At 43.8% G+C, this 25,376-nt stretch overlaps 1 protein-coding gene and 1 long non-coding RNA gene across 2 annotated transcripts; both read right to left on the bottom strand.

Annotated features, from left to right (window-relative positions):
* Nucleotides 1-9,462: 9,462 nt before the first annotated feature.
* Nucleotides 9,463-18,616, bottom strand: LOC112200283. The gene is made up of 4 exons (XR_005809784.1): nucleotides 18,505-18,616; nucleotides 10,510-10,635; nucleotides 9,642-9,790; nucleotides 9,463-9,483 (listed from the first exon to the last, which is right to left on the bottom strand). It is a non-coding gene; the product is annotated as an uncharacterized LOC112200283 (long non-coding RNA).
* Nucleotides 18,617-19,519: 903 nt separating this feature from the next.
* Nucleotides 19,520-22,230, bottom strand: LOC112199335 (putative disease resistance protein RGA3). The gene is made up of 3 exons (XM_040518758.1): nucleotides 21,064-22,230; nucleotides 19,659-20,961; nucleotides 19,520-19,551 (listed from the first exon to the last, which is right to left on the bottom strand). Exons 1-3 carry the CDS (start codon nucleotides 22,228-22,230, stop codon nucleotides 19,520-19,522), a joined length of 2,502 nt encoding a protein of 833 aa, XP_040374692.1.
* Nucleotides 22,231-25,376: the final 3,146 nt, after the last annotated feature.

Genomic DNA, 25,376 nt, shown 5'->3' with positions numbered 1-25,376 from the left:
AAGTCATCCCAGTGGTTACTTCCACCAGACGCTTCGTCTGGTGGTGGTTGACACGTGTCTAACCCGCAGGGGGTTAGCGTGCGGAGGCTTGTCCCCTAAGCCTGGCCGTCTTCTTGCCATAAATGATAGTAATTATGGATTTCGCAACCGAAGCGACGCCTCGGTTAATCCGGGTAGTAAGTGGAGGTCTGTGACACGTGTACGGCTGTCGTGTGATGTCGTTTTTTAGCGGACGGCGGAGAACGCGCTGATGTTGACATAAAAGGGGGGGAAACCCAGCGAGATTTGACACTTTGGTAAAAGCTTCAAACTCACAGTCGTGTTCTGCTCGCTCTGCTTGTCCGAGACTGAAGAGAGAGGTTGCCGGAGCTTGGAGATACCGTTCCCGGAGAAACGACGATAGCAGCCCCATAAGATTGCTGTGCACCATCGTAACGTAGGCTTCACCACCGAGGTTGGTATCTGGATTTCCTTTTTCCTGTTTTATTGGATCTGCTATTTTCTGGGTTTTGTTGTTTTTGTCTTTCTGGGATGATTCCTGTTTTTCTTTGGCGTGTTCTGAGGTGTAAAATGAGATTTTGGGGGGGGGGGGGGGGGGGGGTTTGGATTATGGTGGTTGGCAAAGACTTGGTGTTTAGGGATTTGTTAGATGGTCGAATCTGGGTTGAGTGCGTTTGTTCCTACTTTGGGATTTTCTGGGTTTTGCTCTTGATGCCCTTGGCTATAACTGATGTAAGAATAGGCTAGATCTATGTTTGTGCTAACTGGTGTGGGTTTTAGGGTTTGGGATGGCTAACGTCATAGAGATTTCGAGCAGTGAGGATTCCGGGTCCGACGTGTCGTTCAGCGCGGCGGATAGGATTTTTATTGATTCGTTGCGTCCGTCTGCCCATGCAGGAACCTCACTGCCAGAACCGCTAGAGGTTGAGCCGCTACAGACCATACCTTGGGAAGTAGCTATGGGTCGTGGTCCGCGTCCAGAGAGCTCTAGGGCGGGTGAGGTCGCTGCTGCCAAAGCTAGGCGCGACGATCGTTTGGCGAGCAATAGTGCTGCCAGCGGCTCCGCTGGGGAAGAAGAAGCAGCGGGGCAGAATGCTGAGTTAGCGTGGTTCCTCCAGGATGGCACCGCAGTCGATGAGGCAGGAGGGCGGATGAACGCCGCCGCTGTCACTCGAATGAAGTAGACGTTCCGGTTGCCGGGCTCGGTGAAGCTCCGCCCGTCGACGGCGTATGAGAAGGCGTCGATTCTCCAGTGGGATTTGCGGCCGTGCATGAGGCGATATTCCGCCAAGGAGTGACACTCCCGCTGGTGCCAAATCTTCAAATCCTGGTGTGCGAATTGGCCTTGCCTTCGGTCAGATTTGCCCCAACATGTGGCGGTTGATGTTGGCAATGAACTCACTGTGGCAGTTGTCCGGGTGCGAGGGACCTACTGTGGCAGAAGTGCTTCACTTCTATGAGCTGGTGTACGTGAAGCGCCGAGGTTGCAGAGGGCAAGTGAACCTGAGCCGCCGTCAGGGAGCGCCCAAACTGATCGAGAATCTAAGGGACTCAATGTCCTACTGGCGGGGGACCTTCTGCGTCGCCATAGAGGGTTGGGAGTATCACGCCAGGTCGAACGAGGAAGGGCCGACATTTAAGATTAAGTCGGAGTTCCAACCCATCCGAGTTTGGTAACCGGTTTCCGCTGAACGTAGTTGGCGGGTTCATGTATTTGCAGACTTGTATTCTTACTAACGATTACTGTGTTTGTGCAGCGGGACTGCGGTATACTCTAACGCGCGAAGAGGAGTGTCGCGTCGCGAGGATCAGAGGTTGCTGGCGGAACCGCAATTTGTTGGACTTCCGACTTCTGACTGGTTGGGAGTTACTGGTCGAACAGCGGCTAACTCGCTCCGTTGGTGAGAAATCTCCGCCATACCATTTTTTTTTTGTAACAAGTGATCCGGACTGACAGGTTTTTTTTAAATATTTTTAGAAACCCCGCCAGGTAACAAATCGAGTCGCGACGCTTTTGAAAAAGCAATGGACCGCGCGGAGATAGACAACTTTCTGGAGACCATGTACGCCGAGGGGCTGGCGGCCCAGAAGACGCTGGTGAACCCCGAGACACTGGCGCTGAGCCAGTCCTAGGTTCCAGTGGTGCTGCCAATGCCGCACCACTCCCATCTTGGTGAGGATGGTCTGCCGGTAGTGTAGGCGGGGACCCAAGTGGCCAGCGGGGAGAGGGGAAGCGCTGCAGCTGGGCAACAGAAGGAGCGGATGCCTGCCAGTAGGCGTGGCCCCCAAAAGGAGAAGGTGGTGCAACCCGGCAGGAAACTGTCACTGTGCCAAGGGAGGAGCCGCCAGTGAGGACGACGAGGACCGCCGCCGGGAACCAAATGGCGCTGGAGAGAAAACGTCGGCATGTTGACTCTCCTTCCGAGGAAGAGGGGGAGGAGGTGGAGGTGATCGGGGCCCGCCGACAGAAGAAGGCCCGACAAGCTCCGTCGAAAACTGTTGCGGTGGAGGGAGAGGCGCCCGCCGTTAGTGAGCTGGACTCGTTTGCCGAGTATGCGGCGTTCATGACAGATGGTGAGCGGGAGTTCCTCTTCCATCTATGCGAACGGCTAGGGTTCGGCGGCCTAGCGGGTATCTCTCGCCCCACGGCAATTGACCAATCGCCCTTCAGCTCGGCGTTTGGTCAAATATCGGCGGGACTGCATGACATGTTCCTGGCGGCGTCAAAGCAGCCCCTAGTCGAGGGGGAGCTCAGGGAGGAAATCCAAGGTCTGCAGAGGGAGTTGGCGGAGGCGAACGAGCAACTGGCGGAGGTAGAGCGGGGGCTGGCCAAGGAGGAATGTGACTATGCCGACGTCCGCGGTAAGCTCAACGTAGCCATCGAGCGGGACTTGGAGAGGAATGAACATGTCTCCAAGTTGGAGCAGGACATCGCCCTGTTGCAGGAGCGGATAGCCGCCAAGGACAAAAACTCATTGTTGTGCAGCGGGAGTCCGCCGCCAGAATAACTAAGGTGAAGCGGCTGGAGGGTGAGGTTACCCGCCTGAGGGCTGAAGGGAGTACCGCCGCGGCCTCCGCTGTTGAAGCATTCAAGCAGTCGGCGGAGTTTAAGAAGGCGATGATCGAGTCAGCGAAGGCTGGAGCCGTAGCAAACATAGACATGTTGAAGCGGAAGGGCGCCATCGACTTCGCCAAAGCGTCACAGCCTGATGTGCTGCCGGCCAAGAGTACCCCGCTGGAGAAAGATGCCGTGCTTGCCCCAACGGGAGGCGCCCGGTCAGGTAGTGGAGAAAGTGGCGCACATCCGGCGGAAGGGTCCTAGCAGACTCCCCACCCCACCCCGTCGGAGGTGTCGCGTGCTGGATTCCTGGCGGCGCACACCCGGGCGGACGACACCATAGAGACCCCAAGTCCGTCGGCGCGAGGGTCCGATCAAACGAGTCGAGCGATTGTGCCGCCGCCTGCTGAAGCAGAAGATGCTGAGGGTAACCCCTGAAGCCAGCTGGGACCACATTAGACTGTCTTAGTTTTTTTTTTTTGTCATATATAGCTGCTGAGGCATGACAATTTGTAATGAATGTTGCGAAATGGAATGAAGTATTGAATTGGTGTTTTGCTATGATGTGTTTGTACTGCTAGCACTTTGAGTCGTTTGTCCATCAATGAAACATTAACGGAATTAAGATTGGTCCAAGTGCACCATGTAGCGGACAAGGTCCGCTGACGATTGTTGGCGTTGCCAGTTGCCCTCAGTGCTAGACTTGGTAACAATGGTTTGAATAATTCCTCGTTTCATTGATAGCTGACTGACCAGTGTACAAAAGTGGGGTAGTACCCGTTGGGTAGCTTCCCTTAGCTAAATATTGAACAAAAATTTAGCTAAGTCAAGATGCTCCTGGGTAGCGGCTTGACTATTTGTAGTAATACCGAAGGTGTTCGGTATTCCAAGGGTGGGTCGACGTGACGCCATCCTTGTCCATTAAGTAGAAGGTGCCTGGGCTAACGACTTCCACAATTTTGTACGGGCCTTCCCAAGTTGGGCGGAGTTTTGTTGGTGGCGGAATAACTTCCTTCATTACCCAGTCCCCCAATTGGAGGTTCCGGGCCTTGACTCTGGCGTTGTAGAAACGCGATACCAGCCTTTTGTTTTGCAAGTTGTGCAAATGGGCCCTGTGTCTTTTTTCTTCTAGGAGGTCCCTGTCCAAGTTGACACCGTCATTGTTGGTGTCTAGGCAGTAACCTTCGACCCTAGCGGTAGGCTGAGTTACTTCAATAGGCAGGACCGCCTCCGTGCCGAACATCATACAGAAAGGAGTTTCGCCGGTGGCGGTAGTTGGAGTTGTCCGGATGGCCCATAGGACTTCTGGAAGCTTCTCCGCCCACAAACCCTTGGCGTCGTCGAGCTTCTTTTTTAGCAGCTTCTTGATTATCTTGTTTGCTGCTTCGACTTGGCCGTTTGTTTGGGGGTGGGCGACGGATGCAAAACTTAACTTGGTGCCCAAGTTGGCGGTGAACGATATGAGTTCTTTGTTGTTGAACTGTGTACCATTGTCTGTAATGATTGTATGTGGGACACCATAGCGGCAGTAGATGTTCTTCCAGAGAAATCGAATGACCTTGGTGGTAGTGATTGCCGTCAGTGGTTCCGCTTCTATCCACTTGCTGTTGTAGTCGATGGCGACGATGATGTACTTGAACTGTCCCTTGGCGGTCTGGAACCTTCCCATCAAATCGAGGCCCCATGTGGAGTGAATCCAAGGGCTGATGATAACTGACAGTGGTTCTGCCGGTGCATGTGGGAGATCTGCAAACTGTTGACATTTGTGGCAAGACCTCGAAATTTGCTGGGCGTCATCGCCAAGTGTGGGCCAGAAGAAGCCCTGTCGCAATGTGCGGTTGGCCAAGGACCTGGCGCCTGAGTGGTTTCCACATTCTCCGCCGTGGATTTCCGCTAGGACGACCCTTCCCTCCTCTGGGTTAGACAGCGGAGGTTGGGATGGGTGAATCCTTGGCGGTAAAGTTTTCCGTTCTGGATGTTGTAGCGGGTTGCTCTCTGCTTGAGCTGTCTTGCCTGGACCTTATCTTCTGGCAATGTGCCGCTGTGTTTGTATGCAATGATTTCGTCCATCCAGCTGGGGTTGACTTCAATGTTGAAGATCTCCGCCAGGGTCTTTGTGATGCTTGGCTTGTCAAGGTATTCCACCCTTGTGTGCGCTGGACTCGACTGTGGCTGGGCGGTTGCCAGTCTCGCCAGTGAATCAGCCTTGGCGTTCTTTTCCCTGGGGATTTGTGTGATGTTGTGAAATTTGAACTTTTTTAGCAACGTTTTGACGTACCCCAAATATGCCGCTAACTGCTGGTCCTTGGCTTGGAAGCTGCCGTTGACCTGGTTAACGACTAACTGAGAGTCGCTGAATATGTTGACGCTGTCAGCCCCTAAGTCAATGGCGAGTAGCAGACCGGCGATGAGTGCCTCGTACTCCGCCATGTTGTTTGAAGCTTTGAAGTTGAATTTCAACGCGTACTCCGCGTTTAGTCCCCCGGGTCCTGTTAAGATGACTCCGGCGCCGCTGGCCTTGGCGCTGGCGGAGCCGTCCACATACAGGTTCCAATCTGACTGTAGGGGATTTGCCTCCTCAACTGTTACCCTTTGTGTTCCGGAACCTGTCTCAGTGCCGGGTTCCGGCTGACGCTCGGTGAGTTCCGCGATGAAGTCCGCCACTGCCTGGCCCTTCATGGCGGTTCTTGGCCTGTATTCTATGTCGAACTCGCTGAGCTCAATGGCCCACTTGCTGAGGCGCCCCGAGTGTTCAGGATTCTGCATCACTTGCCTCAGCGGCTGATTGGTTAACACATGGATCGTGTGAGCCTGGAAGTATTGGCGGAGGCGTCTGGCGGCAACGATAAGTGCGAGGGCCAGTTGCTCCAAGGGAGGATATCTTGTTTCTGCTCCGTTCATGCCTCTGCCGGCGTAGAACATTGGGAGCTCATCTTGGCCTTCCCGCCGGACAATGGAGCAACTTACTGCCGATGCCGATACTGCTAGGTATATGAATAGTGTTTCTCCTTGCACCTGGACAGAGAGGAGAGGGACTGCCGCCAGGTATTTCTTCAGGCCTTGGAACGCCGCCTGACATTCTGGGTTCCAGTCGATGACCTTCTTGTGAGTTGTTTTGAGGAGTTTGAAGAATGGGGCACACTTATCAGTGAGTCGAGAGATGAATCGAGAAAGGGCGGTTAACTTGCCCTGGAGGCACTGGACGTCCACCTTATACTCGGGGTCTGCCAGGTTAAGGATGGCTTGTACCTTATCCGGGTTAGCCTCAATACCTCGCTCGCTGACGATGTAACCCAGAAATTTGCTAGCGGTGACTGCAAAGAAACATTTTTCTAGGTTGAGGCGCATACCATAGGCCAGGAGGATGGTTAATATGATCCTGAGGTTTGCCACATGTCCACTGGCCTTTATGCTCTTAACTAGCATGTCGTCCACGTAGACCTCGATGATTTTTCCGAGATGCTCAGCGAACATGGCATTCATCAACCGCTGGTAAGTTGCACCGGCGTTCTTCAGACCGAAAGGCATGACATTGTAGCAGTAGAGGCCTTTGTCGGTGGTGAAGGTTGTGCATTCCTGGTCGCTGGGGTGCATCTTGATCTGATTATATCCGGAGAAAGCGTCCATCATGCTGAGGAGCTCATGTCCGGCGGTTGAATCGACTAGTTGATCGATACGAGGTAGCGGGAAACTATCCTTTGGGCATGCCTTGTTGAGATTTTTAAAGTCGACACACATCCGCCACTTGCCGCTGGGCTTTTTGACCATGACCAAATTTGAGATCCATTGGGGATAGATGACTTGGCGGATGAATCCAATGTCCTGGAGTTTGGCGACCTCTTCTCCGATTGCGCGGTATTTTTATTCATCAAAGGCCCTTCGCTTCTGCTTGATGGGATAAAAGGAGGGTTTGATGGTCAGTTTATGCGTGATAATTTCAGGAGAGATACCTGGCATGTCCGCGTAGGACCATGCAAAGACGTCGGCATTATCACGTAGGAATTGAGTGAGCTCTGCCTCCACCTCTGGGTTTAGTTGAGCGCCTATGCGGACTGTCCGCTCAAGGTGCTCGTCTGAGATGCAGACAACTTTCAACGATGTGTCCGGGTTGACCGGCTCCTTCCTTACATATTTCTCTTCCTCATCTCTAGGATCCTCAAAGATGTTTGGTGGCGGTGCCTCATTATCCACCGTCAGAATTTCATGGCGGCGCGTTGACCGCGCTATAGTCGTTGAATAACATTCTCGTGCCAGCTGCTGGCTTCCCCTCACACAGCCCGTGCCGTTGGGCATGGGGAACTTCATGAGAAGCATGTACCCGGAAATGATGCACTTGAGCTTGTTAAGCGGTGGTCGGCCAATGATGGCGTTGTACGAACTGAAACAGTCGACAATCAGCCTGAATGACCCGCTGGGACGGCCTTCGTCTCGGCACAGGTGGACTGCCTTCAGTCCTCGTCCTAGCCTCCGAGCGGTTGGTGTGCGGGAGTGATTTCGCCTCCTGCTCCAACATTAGCTGGGGTATGGGCGGTGGTCCCATTCCCAACAACTCAGGTGGGTTCAGCGGTACTTGCATCCGTATGACCGGCCCCGGTACCAATGTACCAGTGCTGGGTCGATTACGCCTGGTGCTACGTGACTGCTCGCTCTGTGCTGGGCGGGCGGTGGCCTCCAGCGTCTTCTTTAGTTCCTCGAAACGTGCCATGAGCGTAGCCACTTGTCCTTGTGCTTCAGCCTTTCCTTTGCGTTCCTCCTCACGTTCTCTGTTTGCCTTATGAAGATCCGCTAGTGCTAGCTCGTACATAGTGACGAGATCTTGGCTCGAGGGGCGACTGCTGCTTGGATTTACCTCACCGCCGGGGTTAACCGGGGTTGTGAATAGTGCGCAGTTAACGCCTACCGCTGGGTCGGAGGGTTGGGGGATGGAGGGATGGTCTGCCTGCTCTTCAGCGTTTCCAACGCTACCGTTAGTCATGGTGAGTGTGGTGGGATGGCCTTTTGTTCAAGGATTCCCACAGACGGCGCCAATATTAATGTCTAAAAGTTCGGCGGTAGCTGAACCTTCGTTAACGCTGATCCGACAGGCGGGTCGATACCTGCGATGTTCTTAAAGCTTTCGCTATCTGTCAAATAAAACACACTGGGACGTCAGAGGGAGACCGCGTTGGGCGGTCTTCGACTCTCCGATGCCTAAGTTAGTCAATGTATTTATGTTGACAGAGTAACAATAGGTAAATATGGAATGCTTCATTAATGAGGAGAGAGGAGAGAACCTTTTATGGGTGAGGAAGAGGTTGACCTTCTCTTTGTTTTCGATGTGGGACTGATATGCTTCAGTTCCCCTTTTCAGAAGCCTCTGAAGCCATCTTGGGGCGGCGCGTGGCGGCGCGTCGGCGGCGATCTGGAGGTGGTCCGACGTTGAGGCTGTAGCCCGTCTGGCAGTGTGTCTGCATGTCATTCCTTTGGTTGGAATTAGTACCTCTGGCGGTACAATGAGCGTGGCCCATTATAGCTAATTATGCTTGCAAATGTACATGTATGTACATTAGAGTAACTCATAAAGAAGCCTACGGTACCAAATTCTCCAGGTCCTCCAGGACTTGTTTGTAGCCCATTTGTGAAGCTTTCATGGAGACACCAAGAGAGCACAATAATGTGATATCTGACAGGAGGTTCTTCATATAGCTCGCAGATAATAGAAGGTTTGTTTCCTAGAAACCATGCATGCTTGACTAAATGGTTTATCCAAGATGCAGATGGAGTTTGTTCTCAATATAGGGCAAAGTTACCAGCCTTTGCGAGAGCCAAACAAACAGCAGCCACCTGAGATCAGAATTTGATGCTCCAATTCCCTAATCCTTGGGACAATCTGAGTAAGAGAGGATAGGAGTCAGAGTGGACATTAGAGAAAATAAAAACCATGTAATTCCCCAAACTGACTGAAACAAATTGATCAAAAATGTATCCAAATGCACATAGAAGAAAACATTAAATCAACATAAAAGAAATAGTTTGCAAAGGAAAAACTTATCCAGAGTTTGACCTCAGATAAATGAATGGTATCATTATGTAAAGGTGAATCATTATTGTACCACAAAGTGCTACTTGGAAGCAGATGATTTTAGAGATTGGAAATACAGAGAATAGTTGAAACTAATAAGAGGTAATTGTTGTTACATTCTATTTTGCTAAGTTCAGTATACAAGATGCTTGATACTTAAAAGTTTATGAGACACTAGACAACTAAGAAAGAAGAAAAAGAAAAGTCCATCAAAAGAGGGAAAATAAAAAGAATAAAACAGAACATGAGCAGCATAACAGTCAATGAAACAAATACACACATAAGATAGAGAACTGAAGTACCTGAACTTGGTTTGCACCATGTCAAGTGAAGTTGTTCTTCTATTTGAGCAGGATAGAGCTGCCTGGTGAGAAATTACAAATGATGCCAAAACAATTATAAAGCCAGAACTGCAGTAAGTAAATAGCCTATAGAGCAGAGTACAATGCATTTGAAAACTGGTGAATCAAATTAAAGAGGAACACCAGGAGGGAAGAAGAAGTAGGGGATTGAAAAGCTTACAATGATTTTAGGAACTGGTTAACTTAGAACATCAATGGAAGTAATCATGCACAACTGAAATTTCGAGCACTCAAGGCACATGTTTCCTGTGGAACTTGAACCCCATGAATATCTAGTTTAAGGAGGCCTCTCATAGCTTCAATGCAGACCTGATTTCAAAAAGACGATACGTCAGTGCTGAGGAAAAGAAAGAGAGAAGGATAACAAGTTTACTTCTTTTATTAATTGCTTCAAACAACTTTTCCACAAAAGACCAATTACACACTTGCTACACTGAATAGTTGTGAAGGAAAGAATCTGTGGATAGTTTACAGTTGTGGAGGTGAAAGGGATCAAGAAAGTTTACAGTTGATTTTAAACAAAGATCTGAGCATCTAGGATATCAATGTTAACTTTGGCATCCATCCAGATTATTGGAATACAAGTAATCTCACAATTGGGACCCCTCAGCATAACTTCACATAGATGGTGAAAACCAATAATTTCCAGATGCAGTAATATGGTGAGGTTGCTGCTAGATTCAGCGGTAAGTAATTCTTCACATCATTGTTGGAGGGATCACAATTGTCTGACAACCACAAATGAATCGACGAGGGTTTGAAATTGTCTGGCAGGTACTTTACTAACAAGAATTGCCATTGAACATCTCTACCTCAACCCAAAATAAGAACAATAATGTTACATCCTTATCGATGTCTTTTTGGTTATACTAGAGGATGAACTTCCCCATCACAGAAACTAGTACTTACAAAGGGAAAGAAATAATGGGACACTAGAAATGATAAAAACTGATACGTTAAATAACTAGCTGAAGGTGATACAAGGAAAAAGAACATGCACAAATTACTCATTTGAGAAAGATACTTACAATCTACCTTTGGAATGTAAGAAGCCAGCCACTCATGTCAGCTGTCCTCATCTTTTGTTTGCATAGCTTCCACTTTAGGTGGATACATCTCAATTTCTCATCCTTATAGCGGATGCTGATTAATACCTAAGACAAAGAAAGTATAACAGGTTACAATGACTATACAACTTATGAATAAACTGAAGCAAAGTAATTAAGCAATCATCCTAGTAGGGTTGAATCAATAAATTCCAAGTTCATTATGTGTCATAAACATCAGAAGAAAACAATGTTGTGGAAATTTCTTTATCAAGCAGTGCACCACTGGTTTCAGATAACTCTGTATGTAGCTAAAAGAAATCCAATGCATGAAAATTTGTAAAGGAAAGTTCCTTAGTATTAAATCATCAGGGAATTGAAATGCAAATGGAAATCGTGGAATTGACTATTAATCAAACAGGGTATAGATATATTTTTATTTCATTGAAAGTCTTCCTTAAGGAATGGAACATGGCATCCAAACCAGCACAACATTTCATGTAAAAGATGTGAAATTCTAAGTTTATAACAGACTAAAATGATTTCTAATAGTATGTCTACCTCCATGAGAAAGCAAATATGATAAAATTAGATTGAAATGATTAAAGTTGTTGTAAAACGATAGTAATAGAATTTGAGAGAGGGAGAGTTTAGACACCAAGAATGAAGTATGAGAAATGGAGTGATTCTATTCATCTCATAATAAGGTTTATATAGGAGTACCTTAGGTTTACAAAAGGTAACTATTTAACGATTACATCAATCACTCGTCTGATTACAATCAATCAATCGCTAATTATATTCTGTTAATCACCAATCAATCTTAATTGGCGTATATCACGCAACACTAATTGCTATTACATGAATAGCCACATTCATATTTACAACACTCCCCCTTAGATATTCCATGTCAATAGTGTTGCCCCTGCTATGCGCTTCTAAGTTGCCTCGTCAAAAACCTTGCCAAGTAATAAAAACCCTGTGGGAAAAAACAACCTTGGTCGAAGGAGAAAAAGAGCACAACGCGCTTGAGTGTGGAGTAGCAGTATCACATCTTCAGAGATAGGTGGAGTCTTCTTATCAGCACCATAAGTAGGTAGTATGTCTACGAGAGGGATGCATTAGAGTTGCTACACCAAAACCTTGCCCGGTAAACCCAGTGGGAGAAACCCGTGGTCGAAGGGAAAAGATGAGCAAATGCATATATGTGTCGAATCAAAGCATCTTCATGATGTACTATAATTGGGGTGACCATGCTAAAGATGTGCCTCGTTAAAACCTTGCCAGGTAACAAAACCCAGTGGGACAAAATAACCCTGGACGAAGGACAAAAAGAGTACACGTGGTCAAACGAGTATGCTTCAGGATACTCCCCTTGATTTCGACTCCCCCTGAAAATTACATGTTAGGTAATTCAGATAGTTTACATAGACCAATACCTTGGACATGCTTCTGGAATGTAGACTTTGGTAGTGACTTGGTGAAGAGGTCTACACGATTGTCTGCAAATCAAATCTGCTTAACTTCAATCTTCTGAAGCTCCTGTTGTTGCTAATTGAAGGAGAACCTTCTGTACAATATGTTTGGTGTTGTCTCCTTTGATGAAACTTGTCTTTATCTGCTCTATGTAAGCAGCATTATCCTCGTAGATAATGGTTGGTTCATCAGTGGTGGAATGCAGTCCACATGTGCTTCGAACATGCTTTGTAACGGCTTTTAGCCATGTACATTCACATACTGTTTCGTGAAGAGCTAGTATCTCAGCATGATTCCAAGAGGTAGCAACAAGTGTCTATTTTGTAGACCTCCAAGAAATTGCAATATTCCCAATGGTAAAGACATAACCAGTTTGGGAACGTGCCTTGTGCGGGTCTGATAGATAGTCTATATCAGCATATCCAACAAGGCAAGCATCATTCTGAGGATCAAGGGGGTTTGATCCATTCCTTGATGCATAGGGATAGAATAAGCCCATATCCGCCGTACCTCTAAGGTAGCGAAAAATGTCTTTTATGCCATTCCAGTGGCAGCGTGTTGGCGCAGAGCTATATCTAGCTAACAAGTTCACATTAACTAAGATGTCCTGTCTAGGGCATTAAGCCAAGTGCAATAATGCGCCTATTGCACTTAGATATGAGACTTTTGGCACCAATATCTTTTCGTTATCATCTGCAGGATGATACGATTCTCTCTAGACTTCAGATGACCATGGGTGTGCTTGCTTTTATCCTCATTAAAGCATCTTAACATCTTCTGGATGTAATTTGGTTGATGGACCAAAATTTCATCTGCATTGTGCTCGGGCTCCAGGTCGAGACAATAATTTGTTCTCCCAAGGCCTTTCATCTCAAATTCCAACTTTAGGTGCTTTGCGGTTTCCTTGATCTCTTCAGGAGTATCAATCAAATTCATGTCATTGACATAGACCGCCACAATTCCAAACTAGGAACTTGTTTCCTTAATAAACACGCATGGGCATAGTTTATTATTCACATATCCCATCCCGATCAAATATTTACTTAGACGGTTATACCACATCCGTCTAGATTGTTTCAATCCATAAAGTGAACGCCTCAAAACTAATGGAGAGCGTGTTCCGTGGTCTAGAACTATTTGCATCGGGTATATTAAGTCCTTCAAGAACTTTTATGTATATCTCTGTATCGTGATCCCCATAGAGATAAGTTACGACCACATTCATAAGCTGCATATTCAGTTTTTTGGAAACTAACAAACTGATAAGGTAGCGGAACGTTATGACGTCCATTACAGGAGAATACGCCTCCTCGTAATCAATCACAGGGCGTTGAGAAAATTCTTGCGCCACTAGACGAGCCTTGTGTATCACAATCTCATTTTTTCTCATTACGCTTCCTTACAAATACCCATTTAAATTCTACGGGTTTAACATGAGGATGTGTAGGAACAACAGGTCCAAACACCTTTCTCTTTATCAAGGAATCTAATTCGACCTGGATTGCTTATTTCCCTTTTTAGCCAGTCGTCTCTTCATTGATATTGATCAACAAAGCAAGGTTCGAGGTCATCGCATATTATAGTTTCGGTGGCCACCGCAAATACTAATATATCATCGATGATAATCTCAATCCGATTCCAAATCTCACTAAATTTACCGAGATTTCTCTATTCTCGGGAGTGGGTTCAAATGTTGGAGCGTCCCCCAACATCGTCTCTTCTAGGACAGACCCATAATCCGGATTAATCTCATGAGATGGATCGGTTTTGAGATTGCGATGTCAAGAGGATTCGTTTGTGCCAAGTTTACTCTCTTCTAGGGAAAAGAATCCTTCGAACCTAATAGTTCACCTCACTTCAGGGCAGGGACATATGACTGGTTAGCCGCCATGGTCGTACCTCGTCCATCTGGGATGACACATCCTACAGGGACGTCTATCCTTGCAGGCACATTTGCAGCAGGTATATATGATCTCGTCACTTTAGCTAGATCAGAGAAAGTGTCTGGCATATTTTGGTCTACAATCTGTAGATCTAGAATTCTCCGCACTTCATTATCACATTGTGCGGTTCGGGGATCGAGATGAGACATAGTGGGGACATTCCAAGTCAATTCACGTCGTTCATCAGGAACGGTAACGTTCTTATCTCCCCCTAACGGAGGAAAGACTGTCTCATCAAAGTGACAATCCGCAAATCTAGCGGTAAAGAGATCGCCTGTCAAGGGCTCAAAAGAGCACATAATGGATGAGATTCATAATCGACATACACGCCCATCCTTTATTGAGGACCCAATTTTGTACATTGTGACGGCACAATTGGCACGCGGACTGCATACCCAAATGCGTGTAAGTGCGAAACATCAGGTTTGTACCCAGTCACCAGCTGTAACGCGGAGTAAGGTTGGTAGCAGTGGGCCTCAACGGGACCAACATAGCTGCATGCAAGATTGCATAGCCCCACGCAAAAACTAGGAGCTTGGTGCGCATTACCAAGATTCTATTTGCGAGACCATCTTGGGTGTGAACATAGGGAACTATATGTTCAGCATCAATACTAAGGGATATGCAATAATCATCGAAAGATTTCGATGTAAACTCTCCGGTATTATCAAGTCTTATGGACTTTATGGGATAATCCTAATGGTGAGCCCTCAATTTCATGATCTGGGCGAGAGTTTAGCAAAAGCAGCGTTTTCTTGTGGACAATAGTGTAACATGTGATCACTTTGTCGATACATCAACCAAAACCATTAATATTTAACTGGTCCACATGGTGGTTGGATATGTCCACAAATTTCCCTTGCATTCTGTGCAGAAAAATGGTGGTGTATGTACTAGTCTTTGTATATGATGGTCTAGTATTAAATATTCTTAACGAGTATGGCATAGTGTGTCATTATATACAGGACCCTTATTCAGAAGGGGATGCACCTGCGATGAGTTGAGGATACAGTGCATCATACTTTGACCTGGGTGTCCCAAAAGGTCATGCCATAGCAAGTAGTTGCTTGAATTAGTTAGCTTCTAGCTAACATATTTCAATTTCTCCAATGTACGCTTCTGGCCGCACACTCAGAGGTTATGCAAAGATATTCCACTCATTTTTCTCAGTGGTTTCAACGTGGTAACTGTTGGTTCAAATATCCTTAACACTCAATAACGTTCTTCTGGAACGTGGAGATTATTAGGCCTCATTAATGGTAGGTTCAGTACCATTGGACAACATACTGTGGGTTTTGCCATAGCCCTCTATCAGGTTGGATTGCCCTGATACGGTTGTCACAGAGGTATGAATAGACAATAAGTTTGAAAAATATCTCCGATCTGGGAGTATGGTGTGCGTAATAGTACTTTTAACCAGACAACAAACTTCCCCACAAGACATGCCTATTCATAAATTTAATTCAATGGATCACATGTATGAATAAGTTTATTGAATTAAATATATTCGAACATAACCACATTTCTATAATCCAAAATAATTGAAAACATAAATCACCAAAATCCGAAGATGTTTCATTCATTAAGATGAAATAGATATGGCACAAGGGGCCAATTATACGCATGTCTTCGAGTTCTAATCCTCGATATGTTCAGTAACTGCCTGAAAATCCGTGATCTCTAGTGTGGAATCAATAGAAAATGACCCTTTAATAAAGTTGGTATTTCGAGTTCCGCGACTGGCGTAATACTCATTTACTGCTTCGGCTATCGCACAGCAGGTGCTGGACCAGCAGTTAATTCCTCCACATCGATAACAAAGATCATGCTGATTTTAGTGGCAGCGGGCCGAACCAGTGTTCCTTTCCACTTTGGCTTGTTAGGCAGGGGCACTATAACATGGGGTCATGTTTTGGGCCGGTTATATGGGCCATTTATGAGCCCACCTCTCTTTACTTATCTAAAAAGATCAGACTCTTTGTCCCTTCCACGGTCACAATCTCTCTTTTCGAGATTAGGTTTGCGATGAGCAACATCAATTCCTTCAAGCAAAAGTGCTGCTCAGGTACCGATGGGCTTGGCTTGATCATTCCTCAACAGGAGGTTGTTGTTCATTTCAGTGAGCAACAAGATAGTGATCAATTCTGAGAATTAATAAAGTGACTCTCCTTGTATTCTTTTGGGTAGATGGGTTTGTTCAATATCTTGCTAATCATGTCTTGCTTCAGGCAAGAAAATGGTCATTTGGTGGTTAAAGTACTCTTCCAGAGCGACCCAAAGAGTCTGTGGATCCTCTTCATCGGATACTCAACTTGGATTGCTTTCTTCATATGTTTCTTTATGAACATTATGACACTCGCCTTAAAAGCCTTAGTGACGACATTGACATGAGTATCGATTGTTGATCTCATCTTCTTTGTAGTCAGATGAATTTTCACATCTTGAGTTCACTTTAGATAGTTTCTTCTGGAGACCTTCAAAGCAACAAAGTCAAACATGTTGAGATTTTGACATTTCTTACAAGAAAGGAACAAATAATATTAGTGCTTTGGGTAATATCATCCATAAGTAAGTAATGAGAACTTCAGGTTCTATAACATGGTATGAAAAATCGGATTAGACATGTAAAATCTACTGGTTTTATCATGTGTGGTGAATTTATGAAAGGAAACTTCAAGTTTCTTAAATAGCATTATCGAAACTACAAGTTCGATTTATGTATGAACTACTGGTTCATTTAGAACTTCTAGTTCATTAGTTACCTGTATTTTGTACACATATATTCTAGTGCGAAAATTTAGACAAGTAACACAATAATATTGAATTGAGCAAATTGAAATAATCTCACAAATTTGGATAAATAAAAATCACAAATCAATTGAGATATTAATTGCATGCTACTAATTTAACAGATTAATTATCACACAATTATGTGAATAAATGCTTCTGGAAATTAATTACACATTAAATATGGTGAATCTATTTACAATATGAAATCATTTTTCCTTTTATTTTTGATTTTACTGGACCAAAGAAGGAGTGGGCTTGATAGTGAAGCCTATCGGGCTTAGTCTGCGGGCTTGTGACCCGGGCTTTCATGCGTAAGTCAAATGGTGTGTGAGACCTGCTGGGCTGCTAGGTCTTGCTGAGGGAGAGTGGACCTGCTGGGCTCAGGCTAGTCTGCCAAGGAATGAAAAGTTATTACTCAACCCTTTCGGTAACTCCAATTGAATAAGACCAGGTAAGGAAAGATGAGGTTTAGGTGGAGCGAGGCTCGCTTAAGTACACGGCCTCATCTGAACCTTTCCTAGACATCGCATCCAACTGGATGAGCCTAGTTTGAGAAGATTCATAACTTTTGTCATGGCAACATGTGATGAGCTTCTGTTCTGGTCTTGCAACTTGGGCTTGAGCTTCTGGCTCGGATTTGTTGTTGTGACTTTGGGCTTGATTTGAGCTTCTGACTCAGCCTCATTTAATATTCACCATTAACCTGTCTTTTTTTTTTTTTCTTAAATGCTTCTGGCATTAACGCCTCATTAACCCCATAAATATTACATAATCATTATGGCAATAAACTTAATGTACAGCATTAAGAAATTGTAATGAAGTAAATAAATTTCATAAAGTCAATAATGAAATCATTATGGTGATGAGCGTAATATACGGCATTAATAGGAAATGATGCACATTATTATGGCAATGATTTGAATAAACGCTTCTGGCATTATAGTAATATTAAATAGGAATCCTACATGTCAATGTGTCATGGTATATGTCAATCAAATCCAAAAACATGAACAAATATATATGACAGATACATATGTATCAACCAAATAAATTAATAAAGTAAATTTGGGGGTTCATGCATCATGGTGATTGTTCATATAATCAAGTTTGAAAACATGAATTAAAATTAGAATTTGGAAAACATTACTTGATGAAGAGCGGATGAATCTTTAGTTTATATGTGCAGAACTGAGAAGGTTGTCTTCTCAACCAATCCAAGAGCTATTCGCCTCTTCTGGACAGCTCCCACTTCGAATGGTGTACAGGTCTCAAAACGACTCCAATAAGGCTGAAATTTGGAGGGCAGATAGAAGAGGCAGAGACGAACAACTTTGATGAAGGAAAGATTTTGATCTGAGGTCCCGATCAAGAGATTTCGGGGCGTGAAAACAGGCTGTAGCAGGGGGGTTTTTTTTTTTTCTCTGGCTAGGGCTTGGGTTAGAGCTTCGTGCTGATAACGTGTTGTAAAACGATAGTAAAAGAATTTGAGAGAGGGAGAGTTTAGACACCAAGAATGAAGTATGAGAAATGGAGTGATTCTATTCATCTCACAATAAGGTTTATATAGGAGTACCTTAGGTTTACAAAAGGTAACTATTTAACGATTACATCAATCACTCGTCTGATTACAATCAATCAATCGCTAATTATATTCTGTTAATCACCAATCAATCTTAATTGGCGTATATCACGCAACACTAATTGCTATTACATGAATAGCCACATTAATATTTACAACAAAAGTATATTTTTCCAGTATCATGGTCACCTTATCTTCAATGAAACACAGCAGACAAGCCGTACATGGGAGAGGTGATCAACACCTATTCAGCATAATTTCATCTTGCCGTCAGGTACGATAGAGCCTGCCACCATATGATTTATGCCAAAAGGAAAAAGTAGGATTGGTTAATGCATTACTGGTTAAAGTGAAAAAAAAAATGTGAAAAGAGAAGAAAAGACGGTGCTTTGAAAAGCTTGTAACATGTACAGACATTCTAGTTCAGTAAGGCAGGCATTGCGTATCACCAATTGCCAACTGAGTTAAGAAGGATGAAAAATGAGACATAATAAGAAAGAGATTTGTAGAAAAAAAGGAAATAAAGAGAATGTGGTAAAAAAATTACACTGAAGATCTGGGATGTGAGAAATCTTGGGCCATTCTAGGCCAGTCTCCTTGGTGCATCTTTCTTTGAGCAGGGGACATCCGTCACTGTGGAGCTTGTTTAATTTGGTGAGGCTTTTCGATCATAGCATTTTGTGTAGGCAGATACTTGAGATTCTCACAGAACCAGATTCTCAGAGACTCAAGAGATGTAAGATTTCCCAACCACTCAGGAAGAGCCTCTAGTCCCTTAAAATCACTTATCCAGAGTTGTTTTAAACAAGTCAAGTGCTGAATTTGTTGGGGCAGAGACTCGAGCTTAGGCCACCCAAACAAGCATAACTCAACAAGTTGTGAATTAGGAGGAAGATGAAAATGAGGGAAGGCGTCCAGCTCCTCCCAGAACGCACCAATTCGGAGCGTCTTCAAACGAGTGAGGTGGTGAAATCCTACTGTGCACACATATTTTAATTTCAACGACCGACCAAGAATAGATTCTATAGTACGGCAATGCTCCTCCGGTACAGACAAATACGCATCAAACCCTTGAGAAATTTCCTCCTCCTCAAGGATAGATACTGACAAGGATAGTAGACTAGAGCAATCAGTTATATACAGATCCTCAAGAGAGGTGCAGAATTGGAGCCCACTCGGTAGGCTTAATAAACTCCAACAACTATCAATCTTCAATTCTCGGAGAGATGTGATGCCCTGTGTGATTGGAATTGATGTTAGATTGTAACAATCCTTTATCTCCAATTCCTGAAGAGAGGTGCAGTAGTTGAGCCCACTTCCTAGGCTTGACAATTTGTCACAACTTTCAATATTCAATTTCCGGAGAGATGCGATGCCCTGTGTGATCCGAATCGACTCTAGGTTGTGACAATTGTCTATGCTCAACTCTTCGAGGCAAGGGAATAGCTTCACGACCTCTCCTCCTTCAGCTGATATCCATGACGGAAATCTAGCACCCATGAAACCGTAAATGTTCAAGCTTTGCAAGTTACCATGAGGTTCCAAGCCATCTAGTACCTCCGTCTGGTTTTCATTAGGTACCTCATTGTCTGTCCATGCAAATGTTAACCGACTTAAGTGACTCTTGTGTACCAAGCGAGCCTTCTTTGCTTCTTCTCCATCCCTTACATGTTCTAGCCCAATAATAATCAAGTGGCCTCTCAATTGGTTCAACCCACCCAACTCCTTAATTGCAGGACCTCTCTCCTCACCCACATTAAAGAAAGGCAATCTTCGGAGATTAGTTAATCGCCCCAAAATCCCAGCCTCAAATTTCATTTCCTCACCAAAGTAAAAATGCCTCAAGTTGATCAAATTTTGAATCACCTTCGGACACTTTTTAAGATTCCAAGGTAATCTCAATGTTTGGAGGTTATAGAGCTTGCCAATAGACTCTGGGAGTGCTTTGATTTTTGCATCAGAAAGATCTAGATATCTCAAGTGCTTCAGCTTGCTAAATGAATATGGCAACTCCTGATTCTCAGTCTCACAAAAACTTAAGACACGTAAAGCTCTAAATTTTGGAAAAATGGTATTAGAGACCTCCCCGATATTTGAAAAGAATGAGCGCAGTCTTGATATACTTGAGTTTGGCATCTTTTCTAGTATTGCAGTAGGAACCCGTGCAACATGTCGAATCTCATGATCTTCCATCTCATGATTGAAGTCTGATGTCCAGCTCTCACACTTGGATACTTCGTTTGCAAGATCATGCATCTTGCATCGGGTGATGATAACACCATAGTCATCCTCATCCTCTGTAGCATCTTGAAACAAGGAGTTCTCTAGTAGAGTCTCAAAATACTTATTGCCTATATCCTCCATTTCAATCTCTTGCTCGGTTTGGTGACCATGAGAAGGATGGAGAAAACCTTGAGCCATCCATAGTTGGATCAAGTTATCTCTTTCAATTGAGGAACCTCTCTCGAGCATGGAGCAATATGCAAAACATTGTTTCAATGGTGATTCCAAATTGTCAAAACTCAACCCCAGAACCGACATGATCCTCCTATCCTCTTTGTCTGATGATACCTGCCATATTTTACTTTGCAGAATTGACAACCATTCATTGCTACCGTTCTTAGAATGCATCAAGCTTCCCAAAACCTACAGTTATTTGAGATTCAAATTTTAGCATAACTTCATCTATACATATCAAATAGTTCATCTCATATTAAATAATCAATAAGGTGATCGAAGATACCGTACCTTTGCCGCCAATGGATGACCAGCACACTTTTTGGCAATGTCCCTTCCGATTCCCTCTAGATCCGAAGGAATCGGAGCATTAGGATCTGTAAATGCTCTATCCTTTATTATGGACCAACATTCATCATCCGATAGAGTCTCTAGATCGCACCTAGGAAGTGTTTCCATGATTGATGCAACCTTGGCACTACGGGTGGTGACAATCACAGAGCTTCCTTTAGCAGAATTTAGTTGCAATAGACAACGCTTCAAATCAACCCAATTATTAGCATCCTCATTCCAAACGTCATCAAGTACAAGAAAATACCATCTCTCTTTCAACTTCTGCTGGAGGCTTCCAATCAATGCTTCCAGACTTGAAAGATTTGCTCCAGTCACGTCGTCATATGATTCTAGCATTCGATGTAAAATTGAATTGACATCAAAAGTATTAGATACATACAACCATAATGTTGCATCAAAGTACCTTTTCATTTCACCTTCTTTCAGTTGCTTGGTAACTGAGCGAGCCAAAGTAGTTTTACCTAGGCCTCCCAATCCCACAATGGCCATCACCGAAAGAATATTTTCTTGATTGTTGGAGTTGGTCAAGGTTGTAATTATATCTGACACAACCTGATCCCTTCCAACAATGGTTGCATCTTTCAAGGTGAATTCATTTTTGTCAACGAATGAGGTTGTTTCCCACTTATCTTTACTTGCTGCTGCACCTCCATTTGATCTCCTTGTCATGCCGAGTCCCACACTGGCTGCATGCTTGTAGAGATCATCCAAGGATGTGTTGATGTTGTTAATCTTGCGTGCCATCTTGAGACGAAATAAAACAGGATTGTTGCAGAAGAAGCCGAGTATCTTCTTATCCAGGCTGGTCTCCTTTATAACGATACGCTGAACTTCATATTCTATTTCATCCAGAATATCGTCTGCATTATAAGCTACGCTTATAAGCCTCTTCATCCAATCGGCCCTTGCCCGTAGTTTCCGATCTTCAGGTTCATGAGCAGCATCATGGATTATATTTCCAATCAGAGTTGAGGATTCTTTGAGCTTATTTATCTCTTCGCGGAACCCCCAGACGATATCGAGTCTCAATTGATCAGTAGCGAGTGAAGTCACCTTACTCACTACTTCGCCGGCAGCGGATTCAAGGAGAGAGAGTACAAACATCTTTCCGGGGTTTTAAAATCACTCTCAATCTCAAGGGTTGATCACGCAGGCGTAGGGCCGGGTGTCCCAAGTGTTGTTCTTGTAGAAGATATAGCTGGATTGTTGAGAATAGATGCTGTGTATGGTTGCCTTGGGATCGCTTTGTCTTCACTCCATGCCGGCTATAGCTTTATGAAAGAACAGTACACTATTCTATTGAGGATAGCTCTATAAAAAATTTAAGTGTCGTGTCTCGCTACCTATGTAGAATTGTTCACGTCTGTCCGTATAGAACATATTAGACTTGCAGCACAGGCAAAGAACCAAGTGAAGCCACCCTTACAAGACTTGGGTATCTTAGATACCTATTTCCAATTGTATTCCCAAGTTAACAGCTGCTCTTCTTCATTAAGCAATGATTAACTTTTTGGCTAGGTAAGAAAAGGGACCAAGTAGCAGTTATTCTTGACTTGGAGAATCAAATATGCTAGAGATGCAGAACACCAAGTTGTAAACTAACTTGACTCCAAGAAAAAGAATAAAGCCCCCATTTTTTTTCTCAGATTTTGAAGAGTTCCAATGTCCATAATCCTCAATCTTGGGGCTTCAGGTGTTCAAAATGGTTTCAATATTTTGGGTAATTATTGTTGAGAATATATACATCCCACATGGGAAAAATGAGACCGTCTATGGGTTTATAAGGGTTTGGGCCACTCCATCCATTGCCAATTGGTTTTGGATGTGAACCCCAGATTACTTTATCATGATATCAAAGCGGGTTACCCACGCGTGCATGCCTAACGGCCACACGGGCTCCACGTCACCCAAAAATTGTCCACGTGTATGGCTTGAAAATTCGCCACACGTGCGGGGGCGTGTTGAGAATATATACATCCTACATGGGAAAAATGGGACCGCCTATGAGTTTATAAGGGTTTGGGCCACTCTATCCATTGCCAATTGGTTTTGGATGTGAACCCCATATTACTTTATCAATTATCACAAATGATACCTGAACTTATCCTCTATCTTATCGATTGTACCTGAACTTAATTTTGATTACAACCAGTATATGAACATTTTGATTTGATTACAAATGGTACCTATCACTAACTTCCATTAATGTTCCGTTAAAAACTGACATGTGCCAAACATGTGACTCATTTTTCAAAGATAAATTTGTAAAATTACTTTTTATTTATTTTTAATATCACTTATATTGTGGCTATAAAAAATGAGACTATCAAAAGGAAAAACTTTCAACTTCAATTAAAAATATGAATGACGGAAAAAAAAAAAAAGAATTACGAAAGTTTTGTTAAGCTTTTGGTTTTAAATGTTTTCTAGTTTGTCCCAAAAAAAAGTTTTATAGTTTTATTTGAAATGTTTTGTCTATGTCTATAAAACAAATGAATTTTTGTTGAGATCTTGTTTTTAAATTTTATTTTCATGAGAGGGTAGAGATATTTTTTAATTCTATTTTGAGTGTTTTTATTGGGACCTGTAAATCTGCTCAGTTGACCTCACTCTATTATGAATTATTAAATGACATATATAACTTATTATAAAATGACTATTAAGGACAATAATTATACCCCAAAAAATATTATATTTAATTTCTCTAGACTTTCCAATTCAATAATATTATATTGCATTCTTTATTATTTTCCTTATCTATTTTCATTTTTCAATTTCACTACATACTCATTAAAGCATTTATATATATTTAATAAGAATTAAAACTATAATCAAGATCACGTGACATAAAAATTCCTATCATCATATATGTTGAATGCATATTGGTGAGGGATAACAAAAGAAATCATTTTATGACCTAAATCCTAGTCTATTCATTATATTTACAAAAAGAAAAGAAAAGAAAAGAAAAGAGCTAGTAGTAAAAAAATCTAAAAAAAATATTAAATAATTAATCATAAAGTACAGAAAATAGAGAAAATAATTAAACATTAAGAAAATTACTCTTCATGTTTTTTTTGCAAATCTACAAGAGAAAAAAAAAGTAAAAAAAAAAAAAACAACAATTCTTTTTTATTAGAAATTAATTTTTAGGGTCCTTGACCAAAAGCCCCAAAATGAGCCAAAGTTATCCCACTTACCCCAGCAAGAGATTTTTATTCCCACTTACCCTATTTGAAGTAAAATGTCATTTTTGCCCTCAGCCTAATTGGAAAAAGACATCGATGCCATGCTCCTCTATCTCTCCTCTCTCTCTCTCTCTCTCCCTCTCCCTCTCCCTCTCCCTCCCCCTCCCCCTCCCTCTCCCTCTCCTCACCCTCGCCGACGAGGACAACCGAGGACAACCATATAAACAAGCCTTCGAATCCCTCCCCTACTGGTCCTCCAACGACTTCGACCTTTACATCTCCTCCGATCCTGATTTCCGCCTGCCCAGTTCGTCACCGTCCACGAAGAAGACGACGAAGACTTTGACAGCGAAGACGACATCTTTTCCCAGTACCAGTCCACAATCCACGCCGAGCAGAACCGCGACGACGTCGTTTCGGAGCCCAATTCCATTTCCAACACTGACGACTTGTCGTCGGACCACGAGAACCAAGTCAATTTCGTCATGGATCTGTTCCAGCAGTGTGTCGAGCAGTCTCAGGTAACGGCCCGTTCCGTTCTGGTCTCCGGCGACTTTGATTTTGGGGTTGTAGGGTTCTGATTTGATTTCGAATTCGATGCTTCGAACATTGTTTGCTATATCTGATAGTCCAACTAGCTAGCTGAGCAACAAGTTTGGCTCATCTCCGACAAGATTTGGCGCTCGAGCTCGACCAAAATTGGGATTCATTGCGATTATGGGCAAATGAAGCAATATTGCTCCGTGTTTTGTGGTCAGAGAAGTTTGTTTGTGATTGCACACTAAAATTGCTTCCGTTGCGTACTATTGATGTAGTGAAGAATGAAATTTTGCTTCGTATTTAGAAAATTGCAGATGGTTCTGCATCAGAACTGCATAATTGCATGAATTATCCTCCTTTAGTTATTTACGAAACTTATTTTATAAATTTTGTTGGATATTGTCTACATATGTGAATCTATGTCTCGATGCAGGCTTTCTGGGAATACTATGGAAGATGGAGCCATAGCACTTTTTTTGCAGTAAAATGGGTCAAAAGCCCAAAATGAAAAGAAAAAAAAAG

Source organism: Rosa chinensis, chromosome 4, assembly GCF_002994745.2.
Source record: "Rosa chinensis cultivar Old Blush chromosome 4, RchiOBHm-V2, whole genome shotgun sequence".
NCBI classification, from domain to species: domain Eukaryota; kingdom Viridiplantae; phylum Streptophyta; class Magnoliopsida; order Rosales; family Rosaceae; genus Rosa; species Rosa chinensis.
This window is presented reverse-complemented; position numbering and strand designations above follow the sequence as displayed.

What these genes read in the sequence shown, in the direction of transcription:
- LOC112199335 (XM_040518758.1), bottom strand. Translation starts at nt 22,230, where the DNA reads ATGTTTGTACTCTCTCTCCTTGAATCCGCTGCCGGCGAAGTAGTGAGT. An exon ending in GTCATCCATTGGCGGCAAAG is followed by an intron (nt 20,962 to 21,063) that starts GTACGGTATCTT and finishes AAATAACTGTAG; the next exon opens with GTTTTGGGAAGCTTGATGCA. An exon ending in CCGGAAATTGAATATTGAAA is followed by an intron (nt 19,552 to 19,658) that starts GTTGTGACAAAT and finishes CCAATCACACAG; the next exon opens with GGCATCACATCTCTCCGAGA.